We start from the raw sequence: 24,956 nt of genomic DNA, 5'->3' as shown, positions 1-24,956 counted from the left end.
GCTCGCAGAGCAAACATGTAGCAGAAAGCATAGTCCTCCAGCAGGCTGGGTCTTAGATAGCTTAGTGTGGGATAAGGGTCTAGAGAGGAGGTCGGTGGGCAGAGCTGAGCTACTACTTACAGGTGGATTTCTTTTCTAAGAGTATACCTACACATTGACTTTTTATTTTAGTATAGATAGCAAATCTCATTTTTAAAAAGGATTTACTTATTTGAAAGGCAGAGTTACAGAGAGAGGGAGAGACAGAAATCTTCCATCCTCTGGTTCACTCCTCAAATGGCTGCATCTGCTAGAGCTAGGCCAATCTGAACACAGGAGCCAGGAGCCTCTTGTAGGTCTCCCACATGGGTGCAAAGGCCCAAGTACTTGGGCCATCTTCTGCTGCTTTCCTAAACACACTAGCAGGGAGCTGTATTGGAAGTGGAGCAGCCAGGATTCAAACCAGTGCCCATATGGGATGCTAGTGCTGTAATTGGCAGCTTTACCCATTATACCACAGCACCAGCCATCTCTTTTACTTTTTTAGAGAAAAATTAGAACAGTATTTCAGAAATACCTCAGATTGTCTTCTGAGCTTAGTACACATCAGTATTGTTTTCTGTATACACAAGTCTTAGGAAAAATATTCAAGTAAAGAACAAGATTCAAATTAAAAAGAGCTCTTTTGTTTGTTCATAGAGCTTTGGGTAGAAAAATTATTCTTTTATTTTATAGCTGAAGAGAGTGATGCATGTAGAATTTTTTCACTTTAAAGTATGGTCAATAAAAGCATAATTACTATTGAATGGTCATTGAGTCTTAAGCCATAATTGAATTGCAATTCTTGGTCATTTTGTTGTGGTAGTCTGGAAACATAATGTTTACTCTTTACCCTAAAAGATCCATCAAGAGCAAGAGGGAGAATCCTCAGGATCAGTTGTTCCAGAAAGACAAGATCCCTCTCTTTCTGAGGTATGCCTAGTAGTTTCTTACAAGACGTAGACTTGTTGGTTTTGTGTTTTCAACTTTAAACATCTCAATACTGTACATGAAACTTTTTTAAGTTGTTAAGAATGCCTTCTAACTCTGCTCACTTTTCCCTTTGTTCAGTTGCTTTGGTCATTGTTTATTTGTTTTTTTTTTTTTTATTAAACTTTTATTTAATGAATATAAATTTCCAAAGTATAGCTTGTGGGTTACAATGGCTTCCCCCCTCCCATAACTTCCCTCCCGCCCGCAACCCTCCCCCCTCCCGCTCCCTTTCCCCTTCCATTCATGTAAAGATTCATTTTCAATTCTCTTTGTATACAGAAGATCAATTTAGTATATATTAGGTAAAGGTTTCAACATTTTGCCCATATAGCAACATCGAGTGAAAAAACTACCATTGGAAGAGAAATCAAAAATTTCCTGGAAGTAAATGAGGATAACAGCACAACATACCAAAACCTATGGGATACAACAAAAGCAGTGTTAAGAGGAAAGTTTATATCAATAGGTGCCTACATCAAGAAATTGGAAAGGCACCAAATAGACGAGCTTTCAAGTCATCTCAAGGATCTAGAAAATCTGTTTATTTGTTTTTTAAAGTCAACATGTGTTCTTAAGATTATTCCTTGTAGCATCCATGTGAATGTTTACTTGTTTATGTAGATCTAAAGCTACTGTAGCACAGTAGAAAATCTCAGTTACATAATATAATTGTGTGTATTGCAACCGATTATTCCCACTGGGACTTCATTCAGCAGGCAGTCTGTATTTTTGAGTTTTTGTCATCATATTACAAAAGTTCTAACAGTTTTTCTTCTATGAAAAACTTAATGTGTCATAAGGCATACTGTGTTGGAATGCATTTCTGATTTTTTTGTGCTTTAACAAAATAAGATACATTTATAACAATTGTATTTTCTCCTGCTTTGAAAATATTTTCTCTTTTATAATTTCTTTTCTCTGTCCCTTCTTCTGGCTTTTTTGGCTTACTTTTTGAGGGAAATGTGATTTTACTTTGTAATGATTCTGAAGAGGATAGAGGATCTAACACTGACTATATTTTTCACCCTGAAACTTATTTCTTGAGGGCTGTTGCATATATGTGTACAAATTTCAGATGTAATTCCATATGATAATCCTTAGATTAAAATGGAATATTTCTTTTTCCTTAATCAAAATCAAAATAATTTTGAGCCTATGAATCAGAAGTCCTTAGATGAAGCAAAACTATCACATTGATTAAAAAATAAAAAGCAGAGATGAACAAACATGGCCAATTTGATATTGACATTCAACTAGTGATACTTTAAGTAAAATATTATCAGAGTTGGGAATCTTGAAAATATGAGGAGACTTCAAAAACTTCATGGAAAATATATATTATGAAAAAACTTCATGGATTTCAGTGTTTTTTGCACAAAGGTAAAACTTTATTAAATTTCCATGAACTTTCTGAAGTACCCTTGTCTGTAGCTAATTTGTAGAGTAGAACTATGTAATTATGTGTGAATAATCCTGTTTTCTAACTATCATTAAACAGTTTGCCAGCATATAGAGGTATCATGAGCTTTCAATAAGAAATGCAATTGCATATTATGTACTCTGTAGAGATGAAACCAGAGACTATAGATTATCTGTTCTGTCCCTTCAATGGTTTTTTTAATTAATTAATTTTCCCCAGAATCCTTTTATTTAAGGTATACAAAATTCATGCATTTCATAAATACAATTTAAGAACATAGTGATTCCGTCTTGGTTATTGGTCTGTTTAGGCTTTCTATATCTTCATGGCTCAATTTTGGTAGATTGTGTGTGTCCAGGAATCTATCCATTTTTCTAAGTTTCCTGATTTGTTGGCATACAGCTCTTTGTAGTACTTTCTGATGATTCTTTTTATTTCTGTGGTATCTGTTGTTACATCTCCTTTTTCTCTAATTTCACATCTCTAATTTTATTGATTGGATATTCTCCCTCTTTTTTTTGTTAGTTGAGCCAATGGTGTGTCAATTTCATTGATTTTTTCTGAAAAACCAGCTCTTGGTTTCACTGGTATTTTCCCTTGTTATTTTTGGTTTCAATTTTGTTTATTTTTCTTTAATTTTAATTATTTCTTTTCTCCTAATTTTGCATTTGGTTTGCTGGTTTTCTAGGGCCTGGAGATGCATTGATAGCTCATTTATTTGGTGCCTTTTCCAATTTCTTGATGTAGGCACCAATTTCTATAAACTTTCCTTTTAACATTGCTTTTGCTGTATCCCATAAGCTTTTTAAAAGATTAATTTATTTGAAAAGCAGAGTTACAGAGAAGCAGAGGCAGGGTGGGGGTGGTCTTCCATCTGCTGGTTCACTCCCCAAATGGTTGCAATGGCCAGGGCTGTGCTGATCCGAAACCAGGAGCCAGGAGCTTATTCCAGGTCTCCCACACAGGTGCCGGGGCCCAAGGGTTTGGGTCATCTTCTACTGCTTTCCCAGGCCATAGCAGAGAGCTAGATCAGAAGTGGAGCAGCCAGGACTCGAACTGGTGCCCTTATGGGATGCTGGCATTGCAGGTGGCAGCTTTACCTGCTATGCCACAGTGCTAACCTCCCCATAAACTTTGATATGTTGTACTGTCATCTTTATTCATTTTAAGACATTTTTTAATTTCTCTTTTGATTTCTTCAATGACCCACTATTCATTCAAGAGCATGTTGTTTAGTCTCCATGTATTTGCATATGATCTATAGATTCTTAAGTTGTTGATTTTCAGCTTCATTCAATTGTGGTCAAAGATGCATGATAATGATTTTTCTGCTTTTGAATTTGTTGAGACTTGCTTTATGACCAAGCACATGGTCTATCCTAGAGAAAGTTCCATGCTCTGGTGAGAAGAACGTGTATTCTCTAACTGTAGGATGAAAAGTTCTGTAGATATCTGTTAGGTCCATTTGATCTACAATGTCGGTTAACTCTGTTGTTTCCTTGCTGATTTTTCTATCAGGTTAATCTGTTCCTTTCTGAAAGTGGTATATTGAAGTCCTCTGTTACTATTGTATGGGATATATGTCTCCCTTTAGATCTATTAATATTTCTTTTAAATAGCCAGGTTCCCTGTAATTGGGTACATATATGTTTATTATAATCACACCTTCCTGTTGAATTGATCCCTTAATCATTACATAGTGCTCTTTTTTGTCTCTTTTAACAGTTTTTGTGTTGAAGTTTATTTTGTCTGATATTACGATGGCTACACCAGCTCTTTTTTGGTTTCTGGTAGCATGGAATATCTTTTTCCATCCTTTCACTCTCAGTCTGCATGTATCTTTGTTGGTGAGATGTGTTTCTTGTAGGCAGTAAATATATGGGTTTTGTTTTTTAATCCATTCAGCCAGTCTGTATCTTTTAACTGGAGAGTTAAAGCCATTTACATTTAAGGTGACTATTGATAAATAACAACTTGGCCCTGCCATTTTTCCATCAATGTTCTTATTGTTCACTTTGGAATTTCTCTGTACTTTTACTGGGAGATTTTCTGCCTTCACCTTCTTTCATAGTGATTAATATTTTTCTGTGTTTTTGTATGTAGCATATCCTTAAGCATCTTTTTTAAGACTGGACAAATAGTGACAAATTCTTTCAATTTCTGTTATGGAAGGTCTTTATTTATTTCTTTTTTTTTTTTGACAGGCAGAGTGGACAGTGAGAGAGAGACAGAGAGAAAGGTCTTCCTTTTTGCCGTTGGTTCACCCTCCAATGGCCGCCGCGGTAGCGCACCGCGGCCGGCGCACCGCGCTGATCGGATGGCAGGAGCCAGGTGGTTCTCCTGGTCTCCCATGGGGTGCAGGGCCCAAGCACTTGGGCCATCCTCCACTGCACTCCCGGGCCACAGCAGAGAGCTGGCCTGGAAGAGGGGCAACCGGGACAGGATCGGTGCCCCGACTGGGACTAGAACCCGGTGTGCCGGCGCCGCAAGGTGGAGGATTAGCCTAGTGAGCTGCGGCGCCGGCCAGGAAGGTCTTTATTTCACCTTCATTCATAAATGATAGCTTTGCAGGGTATAGTATTCTGGGTTGACAGTTTCTTTTCTTAAGGCTTGGACTATATCTCACTTTTCTTTCCTAGTCTGTATGGTTTCTGATGAGAAGTCGACTGTGAATCTAATTAGAGATCCCCTGAAAGTAATTTGGTGTTTCTCTCATGCACATTTTAGAATCTTTTCTTTATGTTTTACTCTTGAGAGTTTGACTACAATGTGTCATGATGAGGATCTTTTCTGGTCATGTCTATTAGGAGTCTATGTGCTTCCTATACTTGGACGTGCCTTTCTTTCTCCAAATTGTGGAAGTTTTCTGTAATTATTTCACTAAAAAGGCCACCTAATCCATTCTCTCTTTCCACACCTCCAGGTATTCCTAAGACCCATATGTTGAGTTGTTTGATAGTACTCCACAAATCTCCAACACCATTTATTAGTTTTCTAATTAATTCTTTGTTCTGCCTCACCGAGTCTGTTGTTAAGACTTTCCACTCCATTTTTATTTGAATTCTTCATTTCCAATATTTCATTTTGATTTCTGTTTAAAATCTCAATTTCATGGGAAAATTTTCATTTATGTTATGTATGGATTTGTTTAATTTTTGGATTTGCTTCTGATTACATCTAAGTAATCCTATGATCAATTTTTGAATTCCATTTCCAGCATCTCTTCAATCTCTTCATCTTCACATTCTAGTATTTAAGTGTTGTTCTGTTCCTTTGGGGGCATCATGTTTTCTTCCTTATGTATGTTTCTTGCATTGTTCTATTTATTTTTAGACATTTGTAGAGATAGTTGTTGGTTTCTCCTGCGATGGCTTTTAGCTTTGGACTATGCTTCTGCGGCTTAGTGGAGTGTCTACTCTTTCAGTGAATACCCAGAGGCATGTGCTGAATCTGGCCTGGGAGCTCTGTTCAGTGCTCCAGGGTGAAGGGAATATCCCGGGTGACATCCAAAATGGGTGTGGTAAATCTCTTTTTTTAATCAGAGGGGACATTTAGTCAGCTCTGTTGGCATAGTGTCATGCTCACCTCCTCTCCTCCAAGGAGACCAGTGCCTGGGCAGTAGCCCCAGTGGGTATAGTTTTCATCTGTGCTACCACAAGAACCACACAAAGGATCTGTATAGTCCTCGGTGTGAGCACAGATCCCACAGCAATGACCCTCACCAGGGAATCTGGGAGCCCCAAGCATGTGGAGCTGCCCACAGTGACTGCCCAAAGACCCAGCCACATCCTGCACCCTCCCACGCAGCCACAGTGTTTTCACAGTCCCAGCACATGAGTCTCCCATAGTCATAAGCACTCACCACCTTGTCAGATCTCCCCACCAGACTCATGCATCTCCTCTCAGCTGGTTGCTGGGCTTGCAGACACAAGCTGGCATGAGTGTTATGTATGTCCCAAATGGTGCCCACCCCTTCTCGGCTAGTTATAGAATGCTTGGTGGTCTGGGAGAGAGAAACGTGCTCCTCTTTTTTTCTCTAGGTTGGCAGGTACACTGTCCCCACAAGGCTCTTGGCCAGACTCATGCCAGACTTTTCTTGTAGCTTTATTGCCAGTGGCTTGGACTGCTGCAGTCCAGTCTCACCTGACTCCCCAAAGCTGGTGCCGAGGCTCTCAATTGCTGGGGTCCTGAGTTGTGCTCATCCACACCCTCCACATAGATCCACAGTGTCCCTCTAATTTGTGTGGAGTTTCCTCTGCAACTTTTGCCCTAACTCTTCCCTGAGATTGCACTCTCTCCATTGTTTTTTAACTCTCTTCCCCTAGACTAGAGCAGTAAAACTCCCTCCCTATTCCACTGTCTTGGAATCCTCCCCTTCAGAGTTTTTATGGTTGATTACTAACTACAGTATGAAGACTAAGTCTCTCCCACAGACTCCTGCTTTTTTCATGAACCACCAGAAGATTGCTTGAAGTTGGGGAGAGGCAGTTGGCAGATTGAAAAGCAATATGTATTTAGGGATGCAACTGTCAGTGCCGTTGTATTATTTAGTATAAATATTGTTATGAATCTTTAGTATCTAATAACATTCTTCTTTGTAGGATTTTCAAGATATCGTTGATACTCCTATGGATTTCAGCACTGTGAGAGAAAATTTGGAAGCAGGAAACTATGGTAGTCCTCTGGAATTTTATAAGGATGTTCGCCAAATATTCAGCAACTCCAAAGCTTATACCTCTAATAAAAAGTCAAGGGTATGAAAAATAATGTTAGATAGTTTAATTATCTAAGTGCTAGTAATCTGTATCAGTCAGTTTTCTTTCCGCACTTTTGAAATTGCTAAATTAGTGTGCATTACAATTCTGACATAGTTACTGAAGTTCAGTTCTCAGTATCTTCTCTGAAATATGGTTTATTTAAATACACAGCCAGCATAAGTACCTTTTTCTTGCTTTCTCTTACCTATCCTTGCTCTTTAATAATACTTATATCTGCCAGAGTGAAAGCAAGGAAAGGATAGGTAGTAATTTGAGTATCTTTTAATATATCCAGTAAATGACTTGGTGAATACAAATATGGTTGATAGTATTAGTTTATATGAAATATTTTGATTATCCCTGAATATTTATGCTCCGCTTATTGGGAAGTTGTAATTATTCATACATTTAATATTTTCTCTGTTTTGTCAGCACTTACAATAATTTTTTCCTATCAGAATCACTCAAATCTGATTAACTTTGAAATCAGTTGCACAATAGTTATATACTTGCCTACTTCAACTCCTAGTAAATGTATTTTTACTAATTTCTGTAGTCATAATTTTTCACATTTGCTCCCCCCCCCTTGATCTTGAATGTTATAAAAGATCTATTTTCTCCATAAAGTTTGGGAAATACAGAGAAGTATAAAGAAAACAAAAGTCACTTGAAAAGCCCATCACCTATTTTTATTTATAGTTAATAATCAGTGTATATACTTCTATGATATGTTTATTCCTTAAAATAGTAAGTTTCATATCTTTGTTGCTTATGCATTATAAAAATTATCCCATATAATTATAACTCTTTGCAAACAAGGTTTTACACTATTTGATTATTTTATGTGAGTCAACCATTGTCCTCTTGCTAGACATTTAGGTTTTTTCCAGTTTTTCATTTTACATGAATAGTGCTGTGGCAAGCATCTTTAACATTCTTTATCATAATTTTTGTGTCTGTGCAATTCTCTGATAACTGCTTTGGGGCAAATTCCCAAAAGTAAAATATTAGCCAACGGATATGCATATCTTTAAGATTTTTGGTACAGATTGCAAATTGTCCTTTATAATGTTGTTCCATTTAAAATTCCCTCAGACAGAATATGAGAATTATTTCTTTACCCTTTATAACATTAAATTATATTTTTATAAATATTTATTAATTTTTGGGTGAAATAGTATCTTAATTCTTCCAGAAGAATTTCTAAAGTAACTACATAATGCATTTGATTTGTCTGGGATTATGATGCTGATATTGGTCCTGGCATATTTGTCCCTTTTAATTCTTTATAGTCAAAGCAGTTGTTAAAACAAGACTATAATTTCTACCTTTTCAGATCTATAGCATGACATTGCGATTATCTGCCTTATTTGAAAGTCATATTAAAAATATCATCTCTGAATATAAGTCAGCAATCCAGAGTCAGAAGCGGAGAAGGCCACGGTACAGAAAACGTCTAAGAAGCAGCAGCAGTTCATTGTCTAGTAGCAGAGATCCTAGGTATAATATATTGATGCAACATCTTATGTTTTCATAGCATTTTGTATGTTTTGCCTCATATCTGAAAATTTCTCAACAGTCAAGATTTCTTTTCAGAATTCTTGTACTCATGTGGATTTTACTATACAGGAAACTTTTATTATAGTGATTGAAGTTTAACTTTTCAGATTATCAATTTGAAGCATTTTAGTTGAATTTTAAAGTATTTCCTCTTTGGTCAGCTTAAGCATTTCATATACCATCTACAATGATGTATTGCTAATGGAAAAATTCCTTATTGTTATATATTTTTACCTATAGTCCAAAAGGGAAGCAGAAACAAATGAAGTTGCAGCCTAAAAATGACCAGAATACCTCAGTGTCTTACGCCAGGAATAGCTCTCCTTTCTCATCTCCTGGTAAATATACCTTTTGTTTTTGGGGTTATTTATATCAAAGAAGCAACATGGTTTATGGTACAAAGAGCAGTGGATTTACATTTAGAAAAGTTGTGTTTTAATCCCAATTCTGCTTTCTAACTATGTGGCCCTGGGTAAGTTATGAGGCCACATGATTTTGTTTGACTATATGAATTTTGAAATCTCTTAGTTATAAAATTTTGTGACTATGATGTTTAATATCTATTATTTAATCTCAGTGCACTCATCTGCAATCTATTTGCTAAAGTAAAAGATTTGAGTTTGCATTATACATGTTGGTACATTCCTTGGACATGTTTTTCTGATATTTTATCTTTAAATGTTTAGTGATGGTAAACCATTTGTTCTCAGAATGTTTTTACTTACTTCATAGAGCATCTCACAATTTTGAGGTTAGAATAAAATAACTGAAGTGCAATTTTAAAAGCAGCCTGTTTAATTTTCCTGAAAACATGTTGCCTATGTTAACAGTCTTTTAAAATGCAAGTTTCAGATGCTGCTGAAGGGCTTTCACTGTATCTAATTGATGATGAAATAGATGGGCCATTTTCTTCATCAAGTTTTGGTGGACATAGCCGAAGTGGAAATAGCCATGACCCAGGGAAAGCCAAATCATTTCGAAATAGAGTTTTGCCAGTTAAACAAGGTAGGAAATAAATACGGGGTTAAGCACTTATTTTTTAATTTCTTTATGAAGGAAGATGAACCATTTAATAGCTAACGTACTAAAGTAGTAGAAAAAGTATGTCCTTATAGTTAATGAAAATTTTAGTGCTGTCAAATTTGAGTTGGACAGCATGTCTGTCATATCCACAGCTAGGAACAGACCACTAGCAGATTTCCAATAGCTATTTTCAAACATATTTTAGTTTTTAAAAATATTTATTTATCGGAAAGGTCTGAGAGAGGTCTTCTAACAGCTGATTCACTCCCCCAAATTGTTGCAACAGCTGGAACTGGGCCAGCTGAAGCCAGGATCCATTCAGGAGCTCAAATACTTAAGCCATAATCTGCTGCTTCCCAGGCACATTAGCAGATACCTGGGTCAGAAGCTTCCCAAGTGGTGGCTTAACCCACCATGCCATAACACCTGCCCCACATATTTTAGCCATTTAATATAAAATATAAAATGAAGAAGGGAGAGAAAATTAAATGAAAAATTCTTTCCCAAGTCACATAAGACGTAGATTGTTAGATACAGCATTTCTCATATGGTAAACTGTATTAAGAAAGGAAAGCATTTCCCAAACCATCTTTAAATAGGTCTCATTTTTGTGGTTACTGCAGTTAGAGAGAGAAAGGAGGAAGGAAGAGAAGGAGGGAGGGAAGGAAGAGAGAAGGAAGGGAAGGGGATGGGATGGGACTTGGGCTGGAAAAAAACCTTGCTTTCATTCAGTCCCCAATGTCTATAACTTTCCTATGTTTTTCCAGTTATATAATTCACATATTCTCTTCCCTAGGCATCTCCTGCTCTATCATCAAGTCAGTGGTTTTCAGATTGTATGCTGCCTATTTCTGGGGGATTCACAAAATGCTTCAGGAATTTTCAAAAGACTTTTCCCCATTCAATGAGAGCACTGGGTTTTTTTTTATTTCATGGAATTAGCTTCCATGTAACTTTATTTAAAGAAAAATTTTCAGTTCTTTTAAAGCACTCACTGTTTTATTTCATTGTCATATGCATTTGTCTTGGACCAAGATGTCAGTGATATCAGTTATGACAAATATTTGAAGGCTTTTGTTATTCATACTTTCTTCTTATACTTAGTGCTATATTATAGACCCCGAACATGTTCAAAGAAAGTTCTACTATGTTCAGCTATTTGAAGTTTTTGAAGAATGGTTATTAGGCTTTTACAAATATTTTGTATTGGAATATAGACTTTATACACATGTTTAATGAAATACTAATCTGTATGTCCATTTTTATATCAGAATCAAGTTACTTAAAAATAGAATTTCTAGATGTGGGCATTTGGCCTAGCATTAAGTTGCCAAATGGTATGCCTGCTTTCCATATTGTAGTGCCTAGATTCAGTTCCCAGCTTTAGCTCTGGCTCTTATGTTTGGACTAGCTCTCCTTTCTCATCTCCCAATAAAAATACCTTTGTTTGGAGATTCTGTATCTCAGTTTAACACTGCTACTAAGCATGTAGAAGATACATCATGGTTTGTAGTACAAAGAGCAATGAATGTAGATTTAGAAAAGTTGTGTTTCATTTCCATCTCTGGTCCCTAGCTGTGTGGCTCTTATGAGAACACATGAATTTGTTTGACTACATGAATTTTAAAGTCTCCTCGTTTTAAAATTCTGTGACTATGATTTTTAACATCTATTATATCTCAGTGCAACTGTAGTATATTTGCCAAAATAAGATTTGGTGATTTACTTTATGTATTGGTGACTCCAGCTTCCCACCAAAGTAGATCCTGAAAGGCCATGGTGATGGCTAAAGTTGTTGAGTTCCCACCAATGACAGGGGACTCCTTGACTGAGAGTGTCTGTCTTTCTGTCTTTCTTTTCTTTCTCTCTCTCTCTCTCTTTCTCCTCCCACCCTTCCGCCCTCCTCCTCTCTTGCTCCCTCCCCTCCTCCCTTCAATAAATAAATATTTTTTTTAAGAATAGATTTTCCGGCTGGCGCCACGGCTCAACAGGCTAATCCTCCACCTTACGGCGCCGGCACACCGGATTCTAGTCCCGGTTGGGGCACCGGATTCTATCCCGGTTGCCACTCTTCCAGACCAGCTCTCTGCTATGGCCCGGGAAGGCAGTGGAGGATGGCCCAAGTCCTTGGCCCCTGCACCCGCATGGGAGACCAGGAGAAGCACCTGGCTCCTGCCTTCGGATCAGTGCGGTGCGCCGGCTGCAGCAGCCATTGGAGGGTGAACCAACAGCAAAAAGGAAGACCTTTCTCTCTGTCTCTCTCTCTCACTATCCACTCTGCCTGTCAAAAAAAAAAAAAAAAAAGAATAGATTTTTCCAAAGAGTAATTTTATGTTACTTGAGAAATACCAAAACATATCTGGTTAAGTGATTAGTACTATTATTTTTTATCTTCACTCTCTCCTCTGATCCCGCTGTACATTGCATACTCATACCACTGCCTTCTCTGACTTTGCCCTTCCCTTTATTGCCAAGCTTTTACAGAGTGCCTATGATTCCTCCCTCTATTTTCTTTCCGTCCACGTATTCCTTTATTCTTTGCAGTCTGGCTTTTGCCCTTACCATTCTCTAAGAGCTGTTCTCCCAAGATTTACTAGTAGTCTTCAGTGGCCAACCAATGTCCTTAGTCCCTATATCCTTGATGTCTTTATCATTGCAAGCTTTTATACTACCTCCTGTATGAACTCTTATTTCCTGGCTTCTATATTGATTCTTCTATTCTCTCTGTTTCTCCTATATTTCAGCTTCTATATTTTCTTTTTATTTTCTGTGGCATTATTCTTCATTTGCAGGGTTTTCCACTGTTTTTCTCTGTTTTTGGCTTCTATGAATAATGTAATGACTGCATCAATCATCCTGATGCTGATGACTCTCCAAATGCATATACCAAGCCAAACATCTTATATTCTACTAGTCTGATTTCTAATTGCTTCCTAAAATTTCCCTTGGGTGCTTATCATCTTTGCACCCTAGCTAGCTTCCTTTTTCTGTGCTCTCTATTGTTCATGGTACTACCATCTTCCTAGTCACCTATCTTAAAAGTTTGCAGTGTTCTTTGACTTTCTATTTACCCCTCATATCCATTCAGTTGTGCAAATTTTGTAGTTCTTTAATACCATAACTCTCTTGTCTACATTTTCTGTTGCTAACACCTTAGACTCTAGCCTAGCATATTATTCAGCTCAGGATGCCAAGATAAGATAGCACAGAGTGGACAGCTTAAACAACGGGCATTTATTTCCTCACAGTTAGACACTCTTAAGTCCAAGATCACAGTGTCATGCCATAATGCTTATTATGTAAGGGATTTTTCACCTGGCACGTGGCTACTTTCTGACTGTTCTTTTCTCTGTGAGGAGAGAACATTTGGATTATGCCTATGTATCTATGACCTCACTTATGGTAGTCATGATCCAACACTATCTTTCCTCCTTCTAAGCATTCTAGTCTATTCTCCCACCTCACTGGATAGTCCTTATCAATTATCTTTGCTGATGCTTCTTTCAGTGTTGGAACATCCCAGATCTCTGACCTCAAGCACTTTCTCTCACTGTAATTGCTCTCAGTGAACTCGCCTAGTTCTCAAGATACTAAATATCATCCCTTTACTGAAAATTTCCAAGATGATGTCTCCAGCTCCATCCTCTGAAATTCAGACTGGTATATCCACCTGCTTTTTAAATTGTCTTCTTTTAATAAATATATTTCCTTGGAACATTGTAAACTAGAATCTTGGCTTTTTTTCAATACTCTTCCCAAACCTATTTCTCCTTCAGCGTTCACCCGTTGCTGAAGCCATGATTTCCAGGAGTCTACTTTCGTTCTGTGTTTAACACTTGACAGTCATTCTGTCAGCAAGTCCTATTAGTTCAACCTCTAAAATTAAAGGTTCGTTCTCATGACTCTTGTAGAAGGAATTTCTCCAAATCTAATTAATTATCATCACCTCTATTGGTATATCTTTTATCATGTCATACTGAGGCTATGGCAGTGGACTCTGCTTTCAATCTTGCCCCCTGTATAATTTGTTCTCTAGGTACCAACGATGGTACTCTTTATCTAGGTACCAGCATTGTGGTGTAGCAGGTAAAGTTGCCACCTGTGAAGCCAAGCATCCCATGTGGGTGCCAGTCCGTGTGTCAGCTACTTTACTTCTGATCCAGCTCCATGCTAATGGCCTGAGAAAAGCAGTGCAAGATGGCCCAAGTGTTTGGGTCCCTGCCACCCATGTGGGAGACCTGGATGAAGCTCCTGGCTTTGGCCTGTCCCAGCACTGGCTATTGCAGCCATCTATGGAGTGAACCATGGATTTAAGATCTCTGTCTTTCCCCTTCTCTCTGTAACTATGACTTTCAAAATAAATAAGCCTTTTAAAAATGTATTTCATATCAGATCCTTTCTTTTTCTTGCTTGAAACTCTGCTGGCAGTCATCTCCAACATTTCCTCTGATTCTGTGTTTCACTCTAGTTATATTGGCTTTGTGTTTCCTCTACTGCAGTGTTCTTTCCTCAGATCTCACTTCATTCAGTTCTTGTTCAAATACTACCTCTATACAGGAGTATTCATGTGTAAAATACCCCTAACACACACACACACACATATACACGCACTTTTTAATTTTTATTTATAGCATGTATAAAAGTAAAGTATACGTTTAAATCTGTTCTTTATCTGTCAAGCTGTCCCCGTTAAAATACAAATTCTAAGAGCAAGAACTTTGTCTCGTTTAAGTTCTTACTCTGACATTCTCCATGCATTTAGCCCATCTATCTTTGGACAGTAAAATTTTTTGATACACTGCTTATTTTACTTGCATAACTAACCATTTTATTGATGTCAGGACTTAACTTTTAAAAATTCATTCATTTTGATTTAGATCACTCCCTTGATGGACCCCTTACAAATGGTGATGGCAGAGAGCCCCGGACAGGAATCAAGAGAAAACTACTCAGTGCATCAGAAGAAGATGAAAGTGTGGGAGGAGAAGAGAAAGAGAAAAAAGAAACAAAAGAAAAATCACACTTGTCCTCCTCAGAGAGTGGAGAGTTGGGATCCAGTTCAAGTTCCGAAAGTACCTGTGGTTCTGATTCTGACTCCGAATCAACTTCCAGAACAGATCAAGATTATGTAGATGGAGACCATGACTATAGCAAATTCATACAAACCAGACCTAAAAGAAAACTCAGAAAGCAACACGCCAATGGAAAAAGAAACTGGAAAACAAGAGGCACTGGAGGAAGAGGCAGATGGGGAAGATGGGGTAGATGGAGTAGAGGAGGCAGAGGGAGAGGAGGCAGGGGACGAGGGGGTCGAGGAAGAGGTGGAGGAGGCACTAGGGGGCGAGGGAGAGGGAGAAGAGGAAGAGGTGCTTCTAGAGGAGCCACCAGAGCCAAACGAGCACGTGTTGCAGATGATGAATTTGATACAATGTTTTCAGGACGTTTCAGTAGACTGCCTCGAATTAAAACAAGAAACCAAGGCAGGAGAACTGTTTTATATAATGATGATTCTGATAATGACAATTTTGTGTCCACTGAGGATCCTCTGAATCTTGGTACATCCAGATCAGGCAGAGTGCGTAAAATGACAGAAAAAGCCAGGGTTAGCCATCTCATGGGATGGAATTATTAACAGTTAATAAATTTAGAATAATTTTAAAAATTCAATGGCCTTCTACTGCAGGGAATCTACCAGGAAATCTACAAAGCAAGTTGTGTGGGGACTTCTGCTTCCTTTCACATTGGTGCTTTTCCATTATGCCAGTATATATTTGTTTCAAGACTTTTAATCTCCACACTTCATTTGTTCAAACAAGCCTTACTCATTAGGCCTTAAATTAAAGGAAATTCTTCCCACGTACACATACATGCACATGCCCGTGTCTGCACGTGCACATGGGTGCGCATGCACACACACATACACACACACACACCACAGACACACTACAGATTTACTACATTAAAGGAGCATTCAGCTTCTTAAGAGTAGCATGATGTTTTTATCTCAATGGAATATCCCTCTCTTTGCTTTTATATCACAGAAGTATAGCACCTTCTTACAGAGTTTTATATAGTTTGTTTTTGCCATTTTGATTCCTATACCCAGTAATAATAACTTTTGCACAATACACCAATCCTAAAGGCAGCTATTAAATGTTTACAGTTTCTATATTGTAAGAACGATCTGGATTATTTTACTCTTCCCAGGCCAAACTTTCTTGAATTGTACTGAACTGAAGTATATATTTATACTACAGTTTTTTGGGGGGTGGGGGGAATCTTGATATGCTTTTCATTGATTTGCTTAATTCACGTTAAAGGTGAGAAAGGGTTGGTGCCTTGTAAATATGTAGCAAATCTTTGTGGTGTGTCCTGATGTGTGCATTAACTTTATTAAAAAAGAATACTTGAGGTATCAATCTAGACAAGGTGCCAAATGCAAAAGTTTCTTGCATCCATTTTCTTTTTCCTCTTATGTTTTATTGCATTTGTAGAACTTGTGTAGCTTAAAGAATAACTTAAACATTTGAAAAATCCTCATCCACAAAGAATAACTTTTGAATAGTAGCTCAGCTACCTCTATTAACTACAACTACTGGAAATGTTAAGGAAAATAGATACTGTTGTTATTCATTAATAAGGAGAAATAGAACAAGCTTGGTAGGAATGAATATTCATAAGTTATAAGCTGAGAGGTTGTTAATAATTGTATTGGCTCTCAAACTAATAGTTGTAATTAACAAACTTTCATAAGTATTATATGGTCTACCTTAGGCTTTCTTAGAACACACTTGTGTAAGTAGACTTGGGCTACTGCTTATATACCCGTTCTACCACTTACTATTTAACAGCTGTGATTTACTGGTTTTCATTTGAATCTTAAAATTTAGCGAAGCACCTAGTTTGAGTTGGAATGTTTTGCCTAGCTATATTTTGAATCAAGTTTAATAGGTTTTGTTCTTATCATTCCAAAGGGTTCTTCTGTTCTAGTCTTTCAGAAAAAGAACCTCATTGCACTGCATACTGATACTTTGAATCATTTTATAGATGAAAAAATTCTTTAAAACCCTTAAGGTCTTGTTTACAGCAGTAGAGTGCACATGGTTCCATAAGTGAGCTTGAGTTCCAAGATCAATTTTACTCCTCAGATTTGAGACTGCAGATTTGCTAATTTGTTACACTCTGAAATTTTTTAAGGTGAGAGGGATAATATTGATCTCTGTTTTTGTGACAGCAGATTTGTTGCACTTAGATCAGATTTGTGTGGTCCAACAGACTTCTTACTGTATGTGTAATTATCCCAGGATATTTCTTAAGCTAATGTATTTATTTTATGCTTTCAATCATTTTATGCATCTGAAAATCCTTAAGTGCAGAGGAAGGAGTACACACATAACTTTGCTTTTTTAGTAGGGTTGGGGTGGGACTTATTCTTGGACTAACATCTTTAAGCAGTTTTCACTTGCAGTAGAAATGATGTTCAGGCTTTAAGAACGTATTTTGTGAATTGTTAATGGCACTAACTTCTGTTACTGGACAGTAGACCAAGCTGATTTTTTTTTTTTTGTGATAGCCTTTTTTCCACGAAACCAAAACTACTATTTCTGGTTATAACTCAGCTGCCACTTTTAACCATACTATAGACTTAAAATGTTCCTGTTTGTAATTCTCTATTTGATTTTTGCTAAAATATACTATTTCAGTTACTCATCTCTGGGCATTTTAACTAAATTGTGCCTGTGTTGTCCTGGAATCAATAACACGTTGGCCTACCCTAATCAGAGTAACACAGTTACTTAAATTCCTGGATATTCCCAAATGTGTATCATGTATATCATTTTAGTGTGAAATTTTTTGTTGACATTCTTCTATGAAGAGCTGACCTCTTGACATGTAGAAGAATTGCCATTTGTGTGATTTTAGCTATCTGGAGCTTTATTTATAATTTATTTTGAAAAATAAAAATGCCACATTTATTCCCCAAATGTCGAGATTTTCTAGGTTTAGATAATTAGAATAATAAGGCTGAAGACATTTTTAAGCATATTTTATATATAGTAAAATACTGTGAAAATACTAGTGAACAGCATTTTGCTGTGATGTTAATTTCAGTTATTAGGATTTAAAGAGTTAGTTACCAGGGTATGTTAGATTAGCATAGTTATCATTTATTATTAAACAAACAGATTATTTTCTGTTTGCATGCAAATTATTTTAATAAGTGTGAAAATAAAAGTTTGGGAGATAGTATTTTTACTTTTGTATCTGGACTTTTCCCCCCAATTTATACTTTCCTTTTTTTTTTTTTTTTGAGTAACACCACCTCCTGTGAATGTCATGATTTGTATCACATTGAATACTTTATTATTTTAATTTTTAGAGGCCCTTTAGATCTAAATCAGCCATAGCAAAACAAGTAGGAAATGAGCTAAGAACTCTGAAGAAATGATTAAATCATAAAGGAAAAGTTAGAAAAACCACTGTTATATTTAGGTCCATGAGAGCATACACATGTATCAGCCTATTCGTGTGCTAGATATGAATAGTCAGTGAGCTGTAATATTTCTCATAAATGCTAATGTTTAAATTCCCAGCTTTAAGATCTTAGCATGTGTATATATTTATAAAAACAGAACTGTATGTTTCTTCTATGGCTTGCTGTGTGTATTTTATGCAGCGATAGGATGCTCTCCAAAACATTGACTAGCCTAAAGACTAAATTTGTTTTTGTATATGTGTGCGTGTGCTCATGTGTACGTATGTTTCTCCAACTTGGCGTACCTTATCTCAGACATTTTAAAAGAATATTTTATATGGAGGACACTGTACCAGTTTGTTGCCTCTGTGCAGCTCTTAGCTTGTGTATTTACTGCTTAATTCTTTTCATTATGCCTTCTAGATGACCAGTCTAGGTTTTGTCATGTACCTGTGCCCCTGCAGTCTGTTAATTTAATTTGCCCTTCTTTTATTTGTTTATTTTTCTGTTTCCCTCCTCAGAGATCAGGCTTGTGCTAGAATTCTTCTGCACAGCATTTTATTTTATCTAGAGGCAACAAAACTGTAAAATTCATAAATCTCATTCTGCATAACTTTGTGATCATATATCTAACCCTTCCAATATTTTGAAGTAAATTTGATTTACCTTTTGTTGTTTTTGTTTTATTCCCATAGATTGTTATCAGACAATAATAGAGTGATTGCAAGAGAAAGATGTGAATGCCATTTCTAACTTTTTGATAAAACTTTTTGAGCATTTTTCAAAATTTGTATGTTTGTGGTAATGAGAAATTAAATACCTTATTACTCAGTTATATATCTTTGGAATCATTTTATGCACATTTACCAATTGGTATTTTTCTTCAAAGTTGGAATTTTCACATCCACAAAAGAAGACTTGCATCATGTATAGTTTTCAGGATATTTTGATGTCCAGCCTTTTAAACAATTAGAGTAACATTTTGCGTTCTGAGGTGAATAGCTCTGGAAGAAGGGAATGAGCTTTTGATGTTTGAAGTCCATTGTCTTAAATCCTAACCCTATCCCCAACATTTTTGAGGTAGATGAGGCTTTATGAAAGTTTTCTTAAAAATAGAATATTATAAGGTCACTTTTAAAGTTTGTTTTAAAAATTAGTATAAGAATATTTCAATGTGTGTGCGTGTGTGTGTGTTTCTCCTAGTAAAGTTTCTTTACCAAGTTTTTGTTAAATTCCAATATAAAGTTAATTTTCTCATGGTGCTGTATTTTGTTGAATAGCACTCAGGTTTCTTGATATTTATTTCTTGCATAGCCTTATCCTTGATTATTTCCCTTTTCATCTTGTCCTGCTTGCTTTTATCCTCACCTCTCTTTCTGCAATGAAGACAGCACCTAACTCCTAACTTAGCACACTTCAACAAGACTAGAGATTTCTGATTCATTGATGGGATAAGTACAGTAGAAAGGCCTGGCAGTTTAGAGTTAAGGTGTGTTTTTTTTATATGTATGCCCATTTGTTATTCTTATACCTATCAATTAAATCTAGAATATGAGACTTTGACATATAAAAGCATGATAAGTATTTTCTAAAAAAAACTATTGATACATATTGAAATTGCCATTGGTAATTGACTTTTAAAATTACATACAAAAATATTTAGAAATCCAGTTGGGAAATGTGTTTTTACATATGTCACCAGATACATATTAGGCAGTGCTACAAATGTTAATTCTTTAAACAATACTGTGGTGATGGCAATCAGTAATTTATTTTTTTTGTCCTGTAACTTATCATCCTTGTCTTTTGTAATCCCTTACACAGTATTAACAAAACTGTACCTTATGTTTGTTCTTAGTATCCATAAATTTTTAAGATGGAAAATCATTCAGTTAATAGTTGATGTGATGTTGTATATGGGCAATATGCCTGTTAAACTAAAATTCAGTAAAAAAAAAAGGTAAACTAAACTGGCTTGGCTTATAAAATATGTTTTATTTTACAGTTGTCAGTCATTATAAGCAATTATCTTCAAAGAAAAAAACTGGACTAATTTGTTACCATTCTTTATGGGATGTTTACAATAAAATTCCAAGTTGTTTGGAATCAGTTGCACTCTTGCTGCTTTATGCCTTAACTCATGTATCAGAGTTAAATTAACAAGAAGAAAGAAATATGGAGTTAACCTTTTTATTATCCAGCTTTGGATAATTGTAATAAGTGACTATTGGGTCTTTGTTTATTTGTCATAGGATATTGTGTTACGATTATTTTTTAATCTGAAAAACTAGTTTCTGCCTATCAAGAGTATTTTTGTTTTGATTTATCTTTTGCCTTACTCATTGCAAATATTCTTTGGTCACTTTCAGGTAATGATATGATATTAACACGTTAAATGTGTTTTGATAAATAACCTGCCAAGGCTGGTCAGCACTTTGTTTTGCAGAGCTTTTCGAAATGAATACATTTCTAATGTGTTTGTGGCTTATAAATTTTAACAGCTGAGCTATGAATCCCTCACATTTTTTATTTGTAGTCAAATTGCCTACAAAGCTTAACTGTATTGTAAATGGTGCTTTAACTCAGTATAAGCATAGGAAGGAGAGAAGTGAGGCAAGGTGAATTTTGAGCCAGGATCTGCATGCCTTAACAGGAACATTCATCCTAGTTCTGAACCTGGAATTTTTCTCCAGTGGCAAGAATTCTACTAGGTTCAAGATAAGTATGTTTGCTCAAGACTGGACTGGGTTTTTCATGCATTTGCTTTTATTAATTCAAGAAATAGGGCATTTAGAAAAACACCACCTTTATCATCTGACATGGTATCCAAATTGGCTATGAAAGTAGCCCAGGTTCGCAAAGTGATATTCAAAGACTGAGGCAGAGATAAGTTATTTAGTACTTTTGTTTAGTTACTTAATTGGTTAATCTTAGACCTCCTCTTTAAAGATGTAAAAGTATTATATTAAAAATTCTTTGTTAGTAGACTATGGTTTTCTTAACTGCTAGATTTTATAAATAAGAAAATTAAAGAATTCTTAAAAACAAGCATTATAGCAGTATTCAGAAGATTTTGCATTTTTCATTGAGATCAAGAAAAAAATGATCTTTTCCTTCTCTCTCAATTATGTGCTTCTGACAATTTTAAGCTACTTTCCAAAAATGCACAAAATAAACTGAAACCAAATATGTGAGTTGACTTTTAATGGGATTTTTGGTGGGATAGTTAAGCCCATGTAATTACAGTTGCTATCTCAATTCTTCTACATAAATACTTAAGGAATGTTTTTTTAAAAAAATTTACATTATGCTGGTAGACCAAATATAACCTTAAATAAAGTGAAGCCTTTATGTTGTCAATTTTTTCCCCAGAGTTTGAGGATGCTTTTCCATTCCTTTCTTTGTAACTTCAGTAGATTTTCCTTTGCCAGATGTGGCAATTGCCTTAATAAAGTTGCTTCTCACTTGAAAATTCTAAATACCTAATAGATGATTTTAACAAAGTTATTATTCACCTTTAATTTGATATTGTGGGCTTTATAATTTCATTTGTAAATTTTTTCATCTCTAAAAAAAGTTAACAAACATAATATTTACAGATTTATGGAGTACCATGTGATGTTTTGGTACATGTACAGATTGAGTAGTGTCCAATCAGGGTAAATGCATCTATCTCAAACAATTAACATTTCTTTATGGTAAAAATATTTGAAATCCTATGTTCTAAGGGTTTTTTTTCCCTAGAGCAGTATATTGTGCATTAACGTTATGTGTAGTTACCCTGTGTTCAGTAGAATACCAGAACTTAACTACCCTTATCCAGATTTAACTTAGTGCCTGTTAATCAACCGTTCCCCATCGTGCACTCTCCCCTTGCCCCAGCTTGTTCAGCATCTTAAGGTTCTTTCAAATTTGACAAGTTTTGTAAGATGAATATATGAAGAAGTAAACATTTCAAATTGCTTAGTTGAGGTAACAAATATTGGTGGAGTTTGTTCATTCATTGGAGTCTCCTGGGTTGACTTTTGTTGAAATTCTAATTAGAATTTGTATAGCAACATGTGAATTTGTTAGCAATTCAGTGTAGTCTGTCAAGTAATTTAAGAACTAAAACTGTCTTAAGGTGTCCCCTCCTCCCTTGGCTTTTTAAAAATCCTACAATATCATTGTAAGGGAGATGTGCATCCCAAGTTATATAATAATTGTTAGAGGGTTTTTTTTGTTACCCTTGGGTTGTTGTTTATCTAAAATCTTAATAATGAATTGCTAGTAGGTCTCAATTGTTTGCATGTGTTAAATTTTATGAAGTAGAGTCAATCTTGTATATACAAACCTAAGTGTTAGTTTTGTCTGGTCTGATCCTATGGAACAGAAAATGTCACGCCTTTGATGTTCTCATAGTTATTAAGTTACAAAGTAATTCAGTTCTGGAGGAACATGTTCATTTTATTCTAAATGTGGTTGGTAATTCTTTTGACAAAGGAAAAACTAGTTAAGGCAAAATAATAGTCAGCTTTGGTAGATACACTTGCTTTCCGGTTGCTTCAAAAACTTAAGACGTGAATGAAATGACAGGTTTTCAAAACAGGTTTTCAAGCATAAGTTGTTAGAGAACTATCTAAAATAATGAATTATGTTCTTTCTCTAGATTCTTGTGATGATCTTCATTTTCTTTTACCAGCGGTAATTTGTAGGCTTTATATATTAATGATTAAGAAATTGCTAAAGAAAGATAAGACTATTTCTTTTTTTTTTTGACAGGCAGAGTGGATAGTGAGAGAGAGAGACAGAGAGAAAGGTCTTCCTTTTTGCCGTTGGTTCACCCTCCAATGGCCACCGCGGTAGGCGCGCTGCGGCCGGCGCACCGCGCTGATCCGATGGCAGGAGCCAGGTGCTTCTCCTGGTCTGATTTTCATTTTCTTTACCTGTAATTTGGGTAAAGCATTGCTCATTTCATGAGATGGTTGTAAACGATAAGTAAATTCAATGCAATGTCTGGCACATATTTGGGCTTGACCTTGTGATTTCTTTGTGGCCAATTAGATATAGACAGAAGTAAAGATTCTAGCCTGTAGCCAAGGCCTTGAGAGCACATGATGCTGCTGGCCATGCAAAATGCTGTGATCATTGAGATAGTAACATTATGGAATAATTGCTACTTCCTTAGAGTGGATAGTGAGAGAGAGAGACAGAGAGAAAGGTCTTCCTTTTTGCCATTGGTTCACCCTCCAATGGCCACCGCGGTAGGCGCGCTGTGGCCGGCGCACCGCGCTGATCCGAAGCCAGGAGCCAGGTGCTTCTCCTGGTCTCCCATGGGGTGCAGGGCCCAAGCACTTGGGCCATCCTCCACTGCACTCCCGGGCCACAGCAGAGAGCTGGCCTGGAAGAGGGGCAACCGGGACAGGATCGGTGCCCCGACCGGGACTAGAACCCGGTGTGCCGGTGCCGCAAGGCAGAGGATTAGCCTGTTAAGCCACGGTGCCGGCCAAGATAAGACTATTTCTTACCAGACTTGTTCATTTGTTTGTAATTTAGTCACCATTTCCTGATTAACTTCTATGTTCTAGGCTCTGGGATTTTATAAAGAGCTTAACAGTTTACAAAATCCAGCTCTCAGATTCTCAATCACCAGAATGACACCATCAGTAAATTGAATTTCTTAGATCAGAAAAATGAGTTTGATTGAAATCAAGCAATTTCAAGTAAGACCTCATGGCTGGTAAATAGAAAAACCCTAATTCATCCAGGATATCTGCTTCCAGGTTTCTAGTCTTAGCTTTTCTATCTTACTGGAATAACATTTGCTTCCATTTTCTTCTCGGTTGCTGTGAACTGGAGACACTACAAAATCATACACATGTATCTGCAAGATCATATTTCTTTTTTTTTAAAACTTTTATTTAATGAATATAAATTTCCAAAGTACAGCTTATGGATTACAATGGCTTCCCCCCTCCCATAACTTCCCTCCCACCCGCAACCCTCCCCTTTCCCGCTCCCTCTACCCTTCCATTCACATCAAGATTCATTTTCAATTCTCTATATACAGAAGATCAGTTTAGTATAGATTAAGTAAAGATTTCAACAGTTTGCCCCCACATAGCAACACAAAGTGAAAAAACTACCGTTGGAGTACTAGTTATAGCATTAAATAACAGTGTACAGCACATTAAAGACAGAGATGCAAGATTATATTTCCTTTTGCTTCTGATTCAGATCATTCAATAAAGATGTAGGTCTCTAAGCATCTTAGTAATTTGTGGAGGTGGTGGTTAGGGGATAAAATTTTAAAAGATAAGATTTGAAGTTTAGTAGTAGAGGGGTGAATGCAGCTAAAGCATGTATCTTAACAAACTTGCACAAGAGTAAATGCCCAAGAGAAATGTGGAGAATTTACTCCGATCTTGCTATGAGGATTATTTATGCTTAGGTACACAATCGGTTACTGCTACAGTCCATACTATATCCATCCTTGCCATGGCAAAATGCAAAACTTCTTTTCCCCATTTGTGTTCAAATGGTGTTCAAGTATAGTTCTCGAGAGAATATATCAAAAGTCTATGGCCTAACTCCTATGTTTAATTTAGACTTTTTATTTTGTGATGTTTTGGTTCTTACCTTCTTTGAACTATGTCTGATTTTTACTCATTATTGTCAGTCCTCCTTTTCACTCTATTTTTTTTAAATGTGCCAAGTCCAGAATGTCCAA

General features: G+C 36.4%; 1 protein-coding gene across 2 annotated transcripts in view; it reads left to right on the top strand.

Annotated features, from left to right (window-relative positions):
- Positions 1-21,290, top strand: part of BRWD3 (bromodomain and WD repeat domain containing 3) — a 134,974-nt gene extending 113,684 nt beyond the window's left edge. Inside the window, exons 36-41 of one of the 2 annotated variants that reach the window (XM_062182882.1) lie at positions 880-951; positions 7,033-7,185; positions 8,525-8,688; positions 8,989-9,086; positions 9,601-9,753; positions 14,649-21,290. In XM_062182882.1, the coding sequence (XP_062038866.1) occupies positions 880-951; positions 7,033-7,185; positions 8,525-8,688; positions 8,989-9,086; positions 9,601-9,753; positions 14,649-15,403 (1,395 nt within the window). In that variant the 3' untranslated portion in view covers positions 15,404-21,290. Of the gene's footprint in view, positions 1-879; positions 952-7,032; positions 7,186-8,524; positions 8,689-8,988; positions 9,087-9,594; positions 9,754-14,648 lie in introns of both variants that reach the window. The other variant, XM_062182881.1, reaches the window with a different exon arrangement.
- Positions 21,291-24,956: the final 3,666 nt, after the last annotated feature.

Source organism: Lepus europaeus, chromosome X (assembly GCF_033115175.1).
Source record: "Lepus europaeus isolate LE1 chromosome X, mLepTim1.pri, whole genome shotgun sequence".
In the NCBI taxonomy this organism is placed as follows: Eukaryota; Metazoa; Chordata; class Mammalia; order Lagomorpha; family Leporidae; genus Lepus; species Lepus europaeus.
The sequence above is the reverse complement of the archived record's forward strand: the minus strand, read 5'-3'. Positions and strand labels throughout refer to the sequence as shown.